Source organism: Falco cherrug, chromosome 2 (assembly GCF_023634085.1).
Source record: "Falco cherrug isolate bFalChe1 chromosome 2, bFalChe1.pri, whole genome shotgun sequence".
Taxonomy (NCBI): Eukaryota; Metazoa; Chordata; class Aves; order Falconiformes; family Falconidae; genus Falco; species Falco cherrug.
Genome location: NC_073698.1, coordinates 75,427,509 through 75,441,131, shown reverse-complemented (window position 1 = coordinate 75,441,131; position 13,623 = coordinate 75,427,509). Strand labels below are relative to the sequence as shown.

Sequence of the window (13,623 nt, the reverse complement as noted above, 5' to 3'; positions counted from 1 at the left end):
CAAATAAAAACAATCTTTCTAGTACAGAAGTGGTTAGTTTGTGCTTTATTAGACACCTTCTAGACCCCACAGGCTTGTGATGTGAGGGTTAACAACTTCTGCTTCTGCAACCAGAACCCTCAGTCAACTTCCATTTGCAGGATAATCTGATAGTCAACAAGTGATTTTAGTGTCTGATAATTATTGATACATGTTATATAAATTCTGAGCAAAGTTATCTTAAAAGTTTGTTTTGCTGTGGAGAGTGACTGTCTCACTGCAGGAGCAGAAGATTAATGCTTCTCATGAATGTGTTAAGAGGCAGATGTTAGGAAGTCCTTCTTGGAGCAGTTCTTTGCACAGGTTCATGTTGAGGGAAGTACTATAAAAATGACAGCCTAAAGAAATTTTATCTGGAGGGAAGAAGCTGCCACAGAAAACTGCATGTACTTAAAATGATTCAGAAAAGCATACTAGGGTGGATATAATATACGTTGAGTGCTAACAGACTGCACAAATATGGCAACAAAACAAAAGCCATTATAAAAGTAATTCACGGTGCAATTATTCATCACTGAAAAATTTTAGGTTGTTCTATATCCTACCATAAAGTGCCATTACTTCTCAAAGCTTTATTTCAGTTTGAGCTGGGAAATATGATGATGTCAATATAACAGTTTTAAAACTGTCTGTTTGCAGGCAATTTAGTGTTCATTTCCCTTTCGTGCTCCACCTTTGAAGTCCGTTTGGCAGAACACAGCTGCTGTTGTAGCTCTGCAAAAGCCATTTAAACAAAGGCTCCGCGCTAGTCTCAGGAAGCAGCATCTCACTCAGGATTTGTCAGTGGCCGTATTTTGTCCAGAGCTCATCATCTGTCCTGCCAGCAGCCACACGGCATCGCTCACAGGCAGGAGCTTCTGCAAAGGTGTGGTACAGCACTCTCACGAGGGTGCCGCTTAGGTGACTTCACTGCCACTGCAGACACTTTGTGAATGATGAGCTCGACCATCCAAACTGCTGCCACAGGTTTGGCTTCCTTCTCCACAAGATACAACAGATAAGGAATCGTGGAGATCATCCTCAGCATAATTGTCCAACCCCTCTAAAACAGGCATGCTAGGGTCCTTCAAATACTGGAAAAAGCCAGAAACAACAGTTTAGGTATCTATCCACAAAACAGATGTATTAGAAATTACAAAGACAGAGCAGGTATCACCACCTATAGGCAAACTGCTTCAGACCAGAATTCACAGTGAAAATTAAAAATACCTTATTTCTGTGGGGGGGGGGGGGGGAAAAATCAGTTGTGCAAGCATCCATTTAAGTGAGTTAAAGGAGCCTGCATTTCCTTTTTTTTTTTTTTTTTTTTTACTAAATTTTGGCTAATACTCTTTTCATGTTTAAGCAAATTCCCACTTGTTAAGAACAAACCATAGAGAAAACTCTTCTCTGTTACACAGCTGGGGACATAATCCTCCAACTGCAGGAATCTAGTGACTGACAGCTTGGCTAAAGCACTAACAGAGCAAACGAGATCTAAGATTTGGTTTGCTCAGTGTCAGGCAAGTCCAGTCTGCATCTGTTACTGTTACCAGAAAACTCCAGTGGCATTCTTCTCTTGTAGTTACTTTTTGCTTTGACTTCCTCTGCTCCCCTTTCCTCCAGAATTAAGTCCTCAGCTTTACAATGAGTGAATAATCAAAGAAAGGAGCATTAGAATAAAATGTAGGCCACAGCTTTCTGTTCTTTCTGCCCCACCCCCCCATACTCTCCTTATCACCAAGCTGATCTTGTGTTTCACTGGGAATTTAAGCCATCTATCACTTCATGTACTGAAAAACAACAACAAAAAATCATCTGCCACCACTCTTCCCTTGATTTGAAAAAATAAAATGTCTGGAACACAGACACTTTTGCACTGGTAAGAGACTGATGTCGCTTGTAATTTTACTCAAAAGCTTGTTCTGTACTGCAGGAGGTTCATAATCTGGCTGAGACAGGACCGCAGCTCGACTTGAGCTGTTGTGGGATAAAATTAACCTTAGTTTCGATTAAGGCACCACTTCCTCTGTAACCATAGCAAGGCTAACGAGCAACAGGATTATTTTTTCAGGCATCTTAAATGTTTCATATGGGAACCTCAAAAACATCCACTTCAGCAAATTCAAGACACTATGTGGCTTTGCTATGTGAAGGCGTTTCTGCAGCAGAACTGCTCCCTATAACTCAGGCACCAGAAGCTTAGATCCTTTTGTAAAAGAAGGAAGCATGTGGTTTTTTTCTGAAAATCTAGAAGAGTACATATGGTATTACCTTAAAATAATCAGTTTTAAGAGGAGAACCCCCAAGCTGGTTGATCCCCTTCTGAAACACGTATATCTTATTTTAAAATCAAAATAAATGTTTTGCCCAAAAGCAGGCTCACCATTGTTCAAAGAGTACCTGCTCTTGCTGCATGTTTTCTAGATTAATACAATTAACTCCAGAACACAATGACAGACTCTATTCTTGCAAGTCCTTTGCATGAAATGCTGCACTATTTTAATACACTGTACAAGGATTAATTTTTTTTCCTATGTGAGATTTGCTTGATATGCGATACAGCTGTCTCCAATGAGCCTCCATGAAACGGAAGCTGTGTAAGCATGAAGAAAGAAAATTTACTCAAGGCTCTGCAGAAAGTCTGGGTTCATTCACCCATACATCTGTAAAAGTCTGGAAAAACAGCTCCACAATCACAGAACTACCAGAGTACATAGACTACTCTGACATGCAGGTATATACAGAGAAATACACCTAAAAAAACTGCAAACAAATACAAGCTTTTAAAAATATGGAATGTTTACTGAACAAGAACTTTTAAATCAACAACTTCACTAAAGACTACTTCCTGTTTTAAAAGAGGAAGATGAACAGGACTGAAACAACTGTTTAGTACAGAAATGTGTGAGCTATAAGGAAAAAAAAAATCCCAGGATGACTTTTTCATCTGAGTAACCTACAAGGAAAAAAAAAGCCCAAGGACATTCTCCTAGGTGGTCCATCGTCTTCAAGTCAGTCCTTGCAATTAATCAGTATTTGCTTTTCCATATTCGATTTCCAATCAGAGACCTAGGTTCCAAGTACATGCTCTGCAGCACAAAAAAGCTTTTTTCTTAAAGTGAGCAACTGTTTCAGGCCTGATGACTTAGATAAGCAAAGAAAGGGGTGGACAAGGGGTAGTCAAGGAACAGAGAATCTTACTCCAGTTTCATAACAGGATTACGGCAGCATTTGTATCTTAGTGCAGAGAAAAACAAATCCGTTGAGTAAGAGAGGAACAAAGTGGGAGATCATAGGTGAGAAAAGAACAGTTTACACTGAGTCAACAATTGTTTGTATCTATTTCTGTTACGCAACAACTAGCTTTGTTCATATTCACTCCAAGACCGCTGCTGTCTTTTATAGGGGGAGTGGGGCAGGAGGAAAGAAACAAAAAATGTCTACACATACCTCTTCAAAGTGTGATGGGATTTCTAGAGGTGGCTGAGAACAATATTTAATTGTTTTGTGGTATTTCCACAGAAGAAGCAAACCAACTGCCACCAGACTTACAAAAAGCAACACCAACAGAAGTACTAGTATACTATACCCAGCTCTGGTTGCCTCTGAAAAAGAAAAAAAAAAGCAACAAACAAAACCCACAAAAAACCCCATGTATGTACATATGGTAGGTTCATATTTATACATCATCAAATGTAAAACAACATACAGCAAGCTGACATTTACACTTTGATTACCAAGTATAGTAATTCCCAAGGCTAAGATCACAACCCTACTACAGATGCACTCTGAACACCGGTGTTCAGAAGTAGCTTGTTTTGTGACTCCACGTTGAAGTCACCAGCTCCCACGAGCTTCCTTCCACCCCTTAATCACGCAGCCTAAGGCAAAGCTTCTACTGTACATGCTAGCAGGGCAAATGCAGAGCTGGAGGAATCGCCGCTGGCGGGCAGAGAGCCCGTGGGGAATGCAATCTGTCTTTCCACCCTCCTGTTGTCAGCAAGGGTCATTAATGCCAGGGGCTTCTCTTCCAGAACATGCATCACCTTTCTGCAAAGGGAGCATCAGAGACTCCAACATCACAGCTCAGGGGCTTGTGATCACGTACTTGGTCAACACTACCCGGGAGGTCAGCTCCTGTGGGGCTTCCGAAACTGCATCAGCATGTTTCACCTACACATCTTCAAGCGTGTTCAAAGCATGCTAACAATCGGTTGTACCTGTGTGCTGGCGATCAAGAGAGGGACAAACTCCCATTACCTTGCACACACCCTCTCCTCCCCTCACCCTCTCTATCTTGGACAAAAACAAGGAGCTTTAAATGTCGGAGGAGGAAGCAGGTGAAAGAGGAGAGGGACATTCCTGTCCTGCAGGAGGCAGTTCATGAGGGAAAGGATTTGCAAGAGTAATACCATCTTCTCCATCAATGACCTCCTCCAAAGACCAAGTATGTGTATTTTCTTTCTTTGCATATTTCTAGAAAGTAATACCCATCACCCATAGTATTTATGAAGGAAAAGGACAAGGGGAAAGAGTACAACACAGACCCTCAATTAACGATTAAAAAATTCCTTATTATTTTGCCATTAATGACAATGGTGAACTACTATTGGCGGCGCTTTCTTAGCACTCCTGACAAATACGGGTATGCAAGTGCCCAGTTAAATGATCTAAGACTCATGGTCTACACTCATCCCACTATATATAAAAAACAACAAAATTTGATTTTTACCACTCATTGTAGTCCTGTGACACTCTGGGACACTTTGCAGCCCAAGCAACTGGAAATCCGAATATGTAATCAATTCTACTTGGATTCTAAAACAATAAAGTGTTAACTCCTTTAGATTTCTGATTTTGAATAGTGTACTGCTTGTCTTTGTCTCCTGTTTAAAAGGCAAGAAAAAAAAAGTGTTACTGTAAAAAACAGACCTATCTTCAACACAAATCTCCACCCCACACCCCCAGTTTAAGTTTCTCATTCAAAAAGCACAGATTTTATTTTTCATAATTCAGTTTTCCCAAACAAGAGAAGCAATGTGCTGCTGGATGCTTTGACATGGCCTCTGTAACAGCTCAGGCAGTGAGCACAATATAGGAAGTGGGAGGGAAAAAACAAGCCATGAGAAGTGCCTCCACCATCAGAGGAGACTGATGGAAGTGTAGTTCAGTGAAAAGCTTCCACCATCTTAGCTCCTTCTACTGAGAACAGCTGATGGGCAGTGCAAAATCTCCACAGTCCCCACACAGCCACCACAGCCTCTTGTGAATTTTTAACCTGTAAGGGACTAAGATAAGGGCCTCGGTGAAGCCTACAAGCATGACTTCTTGTCTGAATCTCAAGCATGAAGGTATTTTATGTGTGTCAGAAAAATACACATTGGTACAAGAGAGGAAGTAAGTGGTGGTCTTTCAGATTTAGCAAGGTCTTTGAAACAGAAAATTTCTTTAAATTATTTTTTTCTGCTTCAGTTTTTTAAACATTTGACTTCAGAATGATGGTTTGGGGTTTTTTTAGTGCAGCTTAAGCCCTCCCTTGCAACGCTAGCCTCTCAAGAACACAGTTCCCGGGGCCTCAGACAGCAGCATAAGTGCACAATGAGACCAACACCTCTAAGTCTCAGTATGAACAGGGATAGCTCATTCCAGCTGTGTCCAGCGCATGTTTCTAGCAACTCTGCCTTTCTCTGCCCTAGGAACAGGTGACATGAGGCCAAAGCAGCCTGTCACTGAAGCTACCAGCACAAACAAGCCCAGCGCAGGAAAGGAGGAAGGAGATTTCGGTTTTCCAAACTGCCTAAGCAAACTTTGGAATCTAAATGTAAATTTAAAGATATCTTTGACACTTTGTGGATTCTCTCCCTTGAACTGCAATGTGATTCAACCTTTGTTTCATATGGAGGAAAAGAAGGTGCTTTCAGAAGTTTTGTAATATGTGCAATACTTGTACAAAGACCAAATTAACTTTTTTTTCAAGACACAAAATGGTAGCCTTCACTGCTAGAGAAAAGAGTTAGTTTTCATCCTCCATTTCTGCTGTTTTGCCAAAAGACACTGCCAAGAGACACTGACTCATCTCTCTTAGTCACGAGGGCACCAAGAACAAAATAATTGAGAGAGAATTCTTACTTTTTTAGTAGTACTTGTGTTCTCCCAGTAGGACACATGATACTGAAGAAAGTCACCTGCTTCAGATCCAAAAGGGGATGTGACACTAATGAGAAGCGAGTCAGAGCTTACAATCACGCTGTTCACTTTAGGGGGCCCTATAGTAGCTGAAAATGAACACAGAAAGAACAGTGAACCTCTGGGATGCATCATACCATCTCCAGCTTTACTTAGATACTCTCAGCAAACATGCTAAACATTGACAGCTTTTTCTCAAGAAAGCAAATACATTTTCTCATCTACTTAATGCATTTAAAATGCCTACTTTACTACAAATCTAAGGAAAGAGACTTGAAAGCCTAAGAAACTAGATAATACAAAAGTTTCCTGTTAACTTTACCTGGAATATTCAGTAAATATTCACTAGAATGTATCTGAGTTTATCTGCAGTTAATGGTGATAAAATATTGGTTTGTTTGTGGTTTTTTTTATTCAAACAGCCTGATACATATTCCTTGTTCTCTAAAAAACACAGTTTGGGTCAATACATTGGAAGAGGAATAACTAGTTTCCCCCTCCTTGCTCTCATGAATCCATCTTTCCTAAATGGTAGAGGTGACGACTTCCTTTTGTGAAGTACTCTGAGGTCTAACCCATGAAAAATGTTATATAAAGTACTGTCAGTCCTAATGCATGAGACTTGTGTGATCACAGGTCATATATGGACATCAGTCATTTATCTGTTGTATCTTGACTCCTTTCACCAGTTAAGCTTTGTATTTGTAAAGCACTCCAGGATCTTAAAAAACCCACTCATGCACATACTAGTGTAATTAACAGCTGCTTGCATATTAAAGAGGGGTAACTATTAAAAGTAAAAATCAACCTTGCATGCAAACGTTGCTTATTGTACCTCAAAAAACCTAGCAGAACCTGCTGTCCACTGTTACTTTAGAGAAAACTGGTCCCCATGATCTTTATATTGGTAGAGAAATTTCAGTTTCTTTCTACTTCCTGTTGCTGTACAACTCTAAACACCTTGTTGCGTGCCCTCGCAGATTCCCAAAGCTCCCCTCTTGAGTGGGACTGATCTAAACATTAAAAGAAGAGAATACCCAACTAGTAGTCCATGGTCTCGGTGCCTAGGAACCGATCCCGAGGGCTGTCACACAAGAACGATCACGTAACGTTCCTCTTGCTCTCCCAAGGAACAGACACACAAACAACTCTCCCACACCGAGCCTCTGCTTTGTCTTGTATTGCTATTAGCCCAGTGCCTTCCCAACCCCCAAAGCGTGCCACTCCTAAACAGCCCTGCATCACAAGCTACAGATACGTCAGTTGCAAACTTCAGTTCAGGATTCAGGCAAGTCCTCACCCCACACTCTCTACTATTAGAGAAAATCCAACTTTTAGAACTGAAGTCCACCAGTCCCCAGGGAATCTGGTCATGGTCATAGCAGCAGAGACTACCACTGCTCCTTGAAAGGTATGGGAGAGCTTGAGCTAAAGAGTTAATAAACCCGTTCCTCTGCTTCCTTACCATTTCAGACATATTTTTTAACTCAGTATTTACATTCTTCTAATCCTGAAACCAATCACAGCAAGGCAAAGAGCAGACCTTATACAGAACAACAATATGCTTGTTCGCACATGTAACAGGATTTAAAGTGTACTCTTGACCCTTCCGCATGTAGTCAGGACCATTTATATTTATTAGAAAAGGGATCTCTTCAATTGAAACAGGTACTTTGTACTTAGACTACCACAAATCAAGGGAGTGTATGCGTGCACGTGGCAGTGCTAAGTAGGATATAAGAAAATGGAAAACTACCAAAATAACATTGTATACAAGGCTCAGCCACCCAAGGAAACTCATCTCTTTCAATACCTGATGAAAGAGCGCATTACTAACCCTAGTACAGAAGAACTAAGTAGTATCAAATTCCTAGTGACACACTGAGGCCTTGCAGTCTTCGTTAACCAAACACCTACAATTCTCTCACTTGGCTTTTGTACATAACAGAGTCAAAAAAGTCTTGAACAGACAACAGACTTTTTTTTTTTATTTTTAAGAAACGTCCTTTAAGACAGAGACACTGAAATCATCAATAGCACTTACTGTTTCTCTCTGCCACAAATGGATCTGTTTCCACCCAGTCAGAAGTCACATGCCCTAGCTCAGCCCTCACGCGCAAAACAACAGTCCAGCGCCGCTCTTTAAGTGACCAGGGCAAACTGCATTCAGTCTGGGCGATACGGGTGCAGTTCATCTCATCCCAGTGGTTAAAGGCCCCCCTGCAATGCAAAACAAAGGACAAATAAAGTATCAGCAGAAGAGTGCAACTACCTAAAATACAATCCCTCCCACCTAGACAATTTTTGTAATAAAAGAATGTGTTACAAAGCTACCATTTTCATGCAGGTTTAATTCCACAGCCCTGGAATTTCAGCACCTGCATCTCCTCAATATCTGGGAAAAATTAAAATTAGTGAGTGAGAATTTGGTAAGGCTAAAATTGTACACGAAACTATGCAACATTTCTGGGTGCTCTTCAGGCCTTCAATCTTTTCGCAGTTTAGTGGACACATCCCAGGCTAAGAGACTGTCAGTTTTCAGAAGCGGCTTTTGGACACACATAAAAGCATCAGTAACAGACAACCCTTTCATTTCTGTGCTTATTGATTTTTAGGTTTGGGGGGATTGTTTTAAACCAATTGTGTTACTGGATTTGAACAAAATTAGTTTGGTTGTTTTTAGAACTATATACTTACGTTTTAAAATTGACTGTATATAACACCAACCCTCTATCCACTTTAACAGGAGACCACCTCAGCACACTATGAAAGTTATAGGAATAAATCATCACATCCTTCGGTGCCAGTAAATGGGAAGAAGATTCTAAAGTAAGAAGAGGAAACCAAATAATTATTGAAACATTCAACTACACAGTAACTAACTTTTGGTCTCCACATGCTGTCATCATACATTACATTTTCACCATTTTGCGGGCAAAACCATTCCTCCTCGTTCTGTTTCTAGGTGCACTAGTACCAATACATTTAAGTATTGCTGCTACCCACAAAGCACTGAATTGCAACTTATTGCCTTTATTTTTTCCATACAGAACACAGCACTGAAAGTACCAAGTCCAGCACAAAACAATAAACCCCACGCAGCTCCCCCATGAAATTATTAATTAAGGTCTACAGCCACTTATCATCACAGAAGCTCATCTGTTTCAATGGTCTGCATCTCACATTTTACTATGTTAACGACTTGCAACATGTTTTCCCTGACCATTTGCCTCCTGCTAAGCTGTTTGAAAATGTCGAGGTCACTTCACTGAAACTTTCAAAGAAACAGGTGAAGGGGGGAAAAAAAAGGCATTCTCATACTTAAACATTCACAAATACATGGTGTGCTGTTCTACTTGCAAGCCTAAAGTTTCATCACTTTTGAAATAGAACTCACAAAACAGAGGACAGAAACTTCTGTTAGAGAGTGCCTTCTACTAGTAGGAACGTCCACCCAAATTCGGTCAAGTTATAAACTCCTGGGGGTTAACAAAGACTGCAGCCACTCTGAGCAGCTTGGCAGGAGGTCAGCAACACAGAAGCGGAGAGCCAACAGTTGTGTCTCCAGTACAGGGGAAGAACCACTCCCCTGCTGGCCTGAGCAGAGCTGAGGAGGAAGTTGTCTATTGGGACTGGAGCACAGCCAAAGGCCAGGCACCGAGCTGGGGGCAGAGGGACAGAAAAACCAAATGGAGGGTGGGAGGGCAGATCACCAAAAGGCAGAGAACCAAGGGCTGGGGAAATGGGGGTGGGTGAAGTACAGGAAGGCAGATGAGAAAGAAGTTAAGTGGAAGAGCAGCTGGCGGGAGATGTTAGCTGGCAAACTGGGCAAAACAGCAGGCTGGAGAACCAAAAAACACTGAAAGACAAGGAGACCAACAGCAAGGAATTGGGATAGCCAAAAGAGACTAAGATTAAGAGAAGTAGGCTGAGGCAAGGAATACAGGAAAACACAGTTACCTAAATGCCTTTAAAACCAGAAAAGCCTTGCATTTTTAACCACAGCACTGCAGTCACTCAGGTGGGAAGGCCAGTCCAAGCCCCTGCCCCAAGCAGGGCCAGCTCTGGCATCAAACCAAGCTGCTCAGTTTTCTCCAGGCAGGTCACAGAACCTCCGAGGACAGAGCCTGCACAGCCATGCTGGGCAACAGCTTCACTGCCTGCCTGCCCTATGAGGGAAAAAGGTTCAGGTTTCCTTCTACACTTGACTTTTATTTCTCCATGTAGTAAACATACTGGGGCAACAGCTGCTGAGCTCAAAACAGACTGTGACAAGAGATTATATGATATCCAATGTGATAAGATTTCTTTTTTTGTTGTTCTTAAGACAATAAAATATCGTCTGTTTATTTTTACATAAATAAAATCAAAAGATCAAGCGCTTAAGCTAAATTCTGGCCCCATCCTTCTTTCGGAATATGGAGATAATGTTAAAAAGTTTTCTCTTTTATTTCTAGTGCTGTGTAACAAAGCCAGATGTAAAAAGCACACTGATGCTGACAGCACTATCTTTCAGAAGAGGCCTCAGGCCAGGCTCTTAACATCCTCCAAGCGCAGGAAAGAGATGATACAAATCTTTATAAACCTGCGTTGAACCCTAAGCCCAAAATACAAAATAACTAGCTAAGCTCTCAAAGTTTTAATTACATATTTTACTAATTCCTTAGCTTCACCTTTTAAGCAGTGCTCTTAAGTAAACACATATCGCCTTAGGCTACAGGCCAATCATTCAGCTTTGCAAACCTATTTGAGATTCCTTACAGTTACAAAGGCTACCTAAACCATTAATCTCTGGTGTATTTTAAAGGCTAACAAGTAGCCTTTTCTTCATTCAAGAAAAGTTTTCACTGTCCAGTCATGCATATTCTTTCTTGCACTCTCACTGCTGGTCTAGCATGTGGCAAGGTATCTCACACCATCAGTAATCTGTGCACTCAGACATCCACTATAAACTAATTTTACAAAATTCAAGAAACCCCTCAGAACAAAACACAAGCACTGGTGTTCTCTTTTCTTCTCTCCCTCTCTCTCTCTCTCAAAAAAAAAAAAAAAAAAAAGGAAAAAGAAATGAAGAATGAGGGCAGCTAGTTCCACCTCCTCAGTCAGGCCTACACACCGATTATTTTGCCTTATATTAGCATTCAGAAACAGATTATTTCCCCTACCAGCTTCAAAAACACTGCAAAAGTTATCAGATCTATGACTGTAGTTGATCCTCAAGATGCTGTGTGCCACAAGGCATTTACTGCTGCACTGAGCATCTGGTCTCATAGCACACCATGGGAAAACATACGTATTTCAGTTAGATATCTCAACCTGGCAAAGGAAGTTACTTACATTTCTGAAATCACAAAATGAACTCCTTAACGATTTTTAGTTTGTATGACCCAAAGTAACAAGATGCACTCTTCAGAAAAAAGCACCTACATATGCAAGTATCCTAGAAAACCAAAACTACCTAGGTCAGGGAAAGGTACAAATGCCTTGTCCTTTGTTTTCATCTGGAAGGTGGTCTTGCTGAACCAGTTCTTCTAAGGCATCTGCCAAACACTGCTCAGATTGTTTTTTCCTGATGCATAGACTTTCTGACTCTTCAAGCCACAAGTCAAAGCTTTCACAGAGCAGAGTGTGAAGCCACAAGCTACACTGAGTGAAAGCTGCTCAGCTTGGTCTAGCCATCAGTTTTGCAGCCTCCATTCCTGATCCTGAATGGTTACTGATCCCTTCCCCTGCATCTGCCTGAGCACACATCGTTTTCCTAAATGGGCAAAAAAGAAGTCTGGGGTTTTTTTTGGATGGACTTTTGCTGTTCTAGTGCAGCAAACTGGCTTCTTATACTGTCAGACAAGCACCAAAGCCTGCAAAAGGTGAACAGCAGAAGCCTGTGGCTAGGTGGGGACATGCGACGACAGCTGGCTATTCATTTGGCTTTGATTTTAGCATCTCCATTCGCAACAGAAGAAACACAACACACCATGCCTGTGAAAAAGTGCAGAGGGGGAGGGGGCCCCACGCTCAAGCCCAACACCAGAATGGCTCCCTGTGAAATCCCACTGATGCCGATGGGATGGGACTGGGCAACACGGACTGCAGCAGGTCCCTCAAACCACCCATGGGCATTCGGGCTCCCAAGTCTGGCCACGGACTGCAGGCCTGGAACAGCAGCTACCCCAGAGAGCCGGGGAGCCTCGTCAGGCTCCCCTGCCAGGCCCTGGCACGCGCGAGGGAGCATGGCAGCAGGCATGCCGAGCTCACGGAGGCACACGCCTGCCCCAGCAAGGACCACGCCGCACACTTACCTCATTCAGAACATGTCACAGCAGCTCTTCCCACTTGCCGGAATACATACAGAAGCCAGGATTATACCCTCTGACTCTGAGACAGCTATAGCTCAGACCTGGCCTGAAGAGCAACACACGCACACACACCCCTTACGGCAAGAAATTTACATCGAAGCCTAAAGCCAATCCCACCTAAACTGTCAATTCACAAAACCAAACGGAGGAGGCTGTTGCGCGGGTACCACATCAACAACTTACACCGCACCAGTCCCGCCCGGGGCTGCACCCAGGGCCGCACCCGGGCCTCTCGCACAGCGGCGCCGGTTCCGGGCCGCGCTGCCTGCAGCCGCCTGCGGGCCGGCCCGGGCGCCGGCGGCAGCCCCGGCGCCGGCTGGACAAAGCCGGCCTTGCTCTGCTCCAGCGGGCCGGGCGAGGAAAGGGGAAACTCGCGGCAGCCCTGTTCGCATCCCCCCCCGCGGCTCCGGCACCCGCCGGGGCTGCTTCAGGCCTCCAGGGCCGCCTCAGCCCGGGCCCTCACCTCACCTCACCTCACGGGCCGCCGCCGCCCGGCCGGAAGCCCGTGGGGAGGAGGCGCGGAGAGAGGCGCCGGCTGGGCGGCGGTGGCAGCCGCCAGCCCCCCCTCCGCAGCACCTACCTGCGCCCGAGGCCCGCAGCAAGCCCAGGAGGAGGAAGAGACGGAGGAGGCAGAGGCGCGGCACCCGACACGGCATGGCCCGGCCGGCAGAGCCCCGTCGCCCAGCCCCGCTCGCCGCCAGAGGCTGCTCGCCTGAGGCTGGCCCGGCGGCGGGCAGGCCTGGCAGGGCCGCCTCACGCCCGCGGCCCGGCCCCTCGGCTGCGCCTGCTGACGGCGAGCGGGGCGGCCGCTCCCTCCTGGTCCCGCTCCGCCTTCGCCTCCACCCCCGCCTACGGGGGGCTGAGCCCGCCCTCGGCGCCGCCTGGCGCGCTGCGGGGGCCGGGGTGGCTGCGGGCGAGTGGCGGCGGCGCCCGCTCCGGGCTGGGCCATGGGCCGCGGCGTGGCCCCGCGGCCTGCTCGGCCCGGCTTGGCCCTGCCCTGCCCGGCCCGGCCCGGCCCGGCGCGGCCCGGCGCGGCGGGGGTCCTGCTGTCACCGCCGCA

At 44.5% G+C, this 13,623-nt stretch overlaps 1 protein-coding gene across 1 annotated transcript; it reads right to left on the bottom strand.

Moving 5' to 3' along the window:
- Nucleotides 1–22: 22 nt before the first annotated feature.
- IFNGR2 (interferon gamma receptor 2) lies at nucleotides 23–13,357 on the bottom strand. Its single transcript, XM_055701228.1, has 7 exons — nucleotides 13,144–13,357; nucleotides 8,905–9,031; nucleotides 8,252–8,427; nucleotides 6,151–6,296; nucleotides 4,754–4,907; nucleotides 3,472–3,626; nucleotides 23–1,112 (listed from the first exon to the last, which is right to left on the bottom strand). Exons 1-7 carry the CDS (start codon nucleotides 13,217–13,219, stop codon nucleotides 936–938), a joined length of 1,011 nt encoding a protein of 336 aa, XP_055557203.1. The 5' UTR covers nucleotides 13,220–13,357; the 3' UTR covers nucleotides 23–935.
- Between the last annotated feature and the right edge of the window lie 266 nt (nucleotides 13,358–13,623).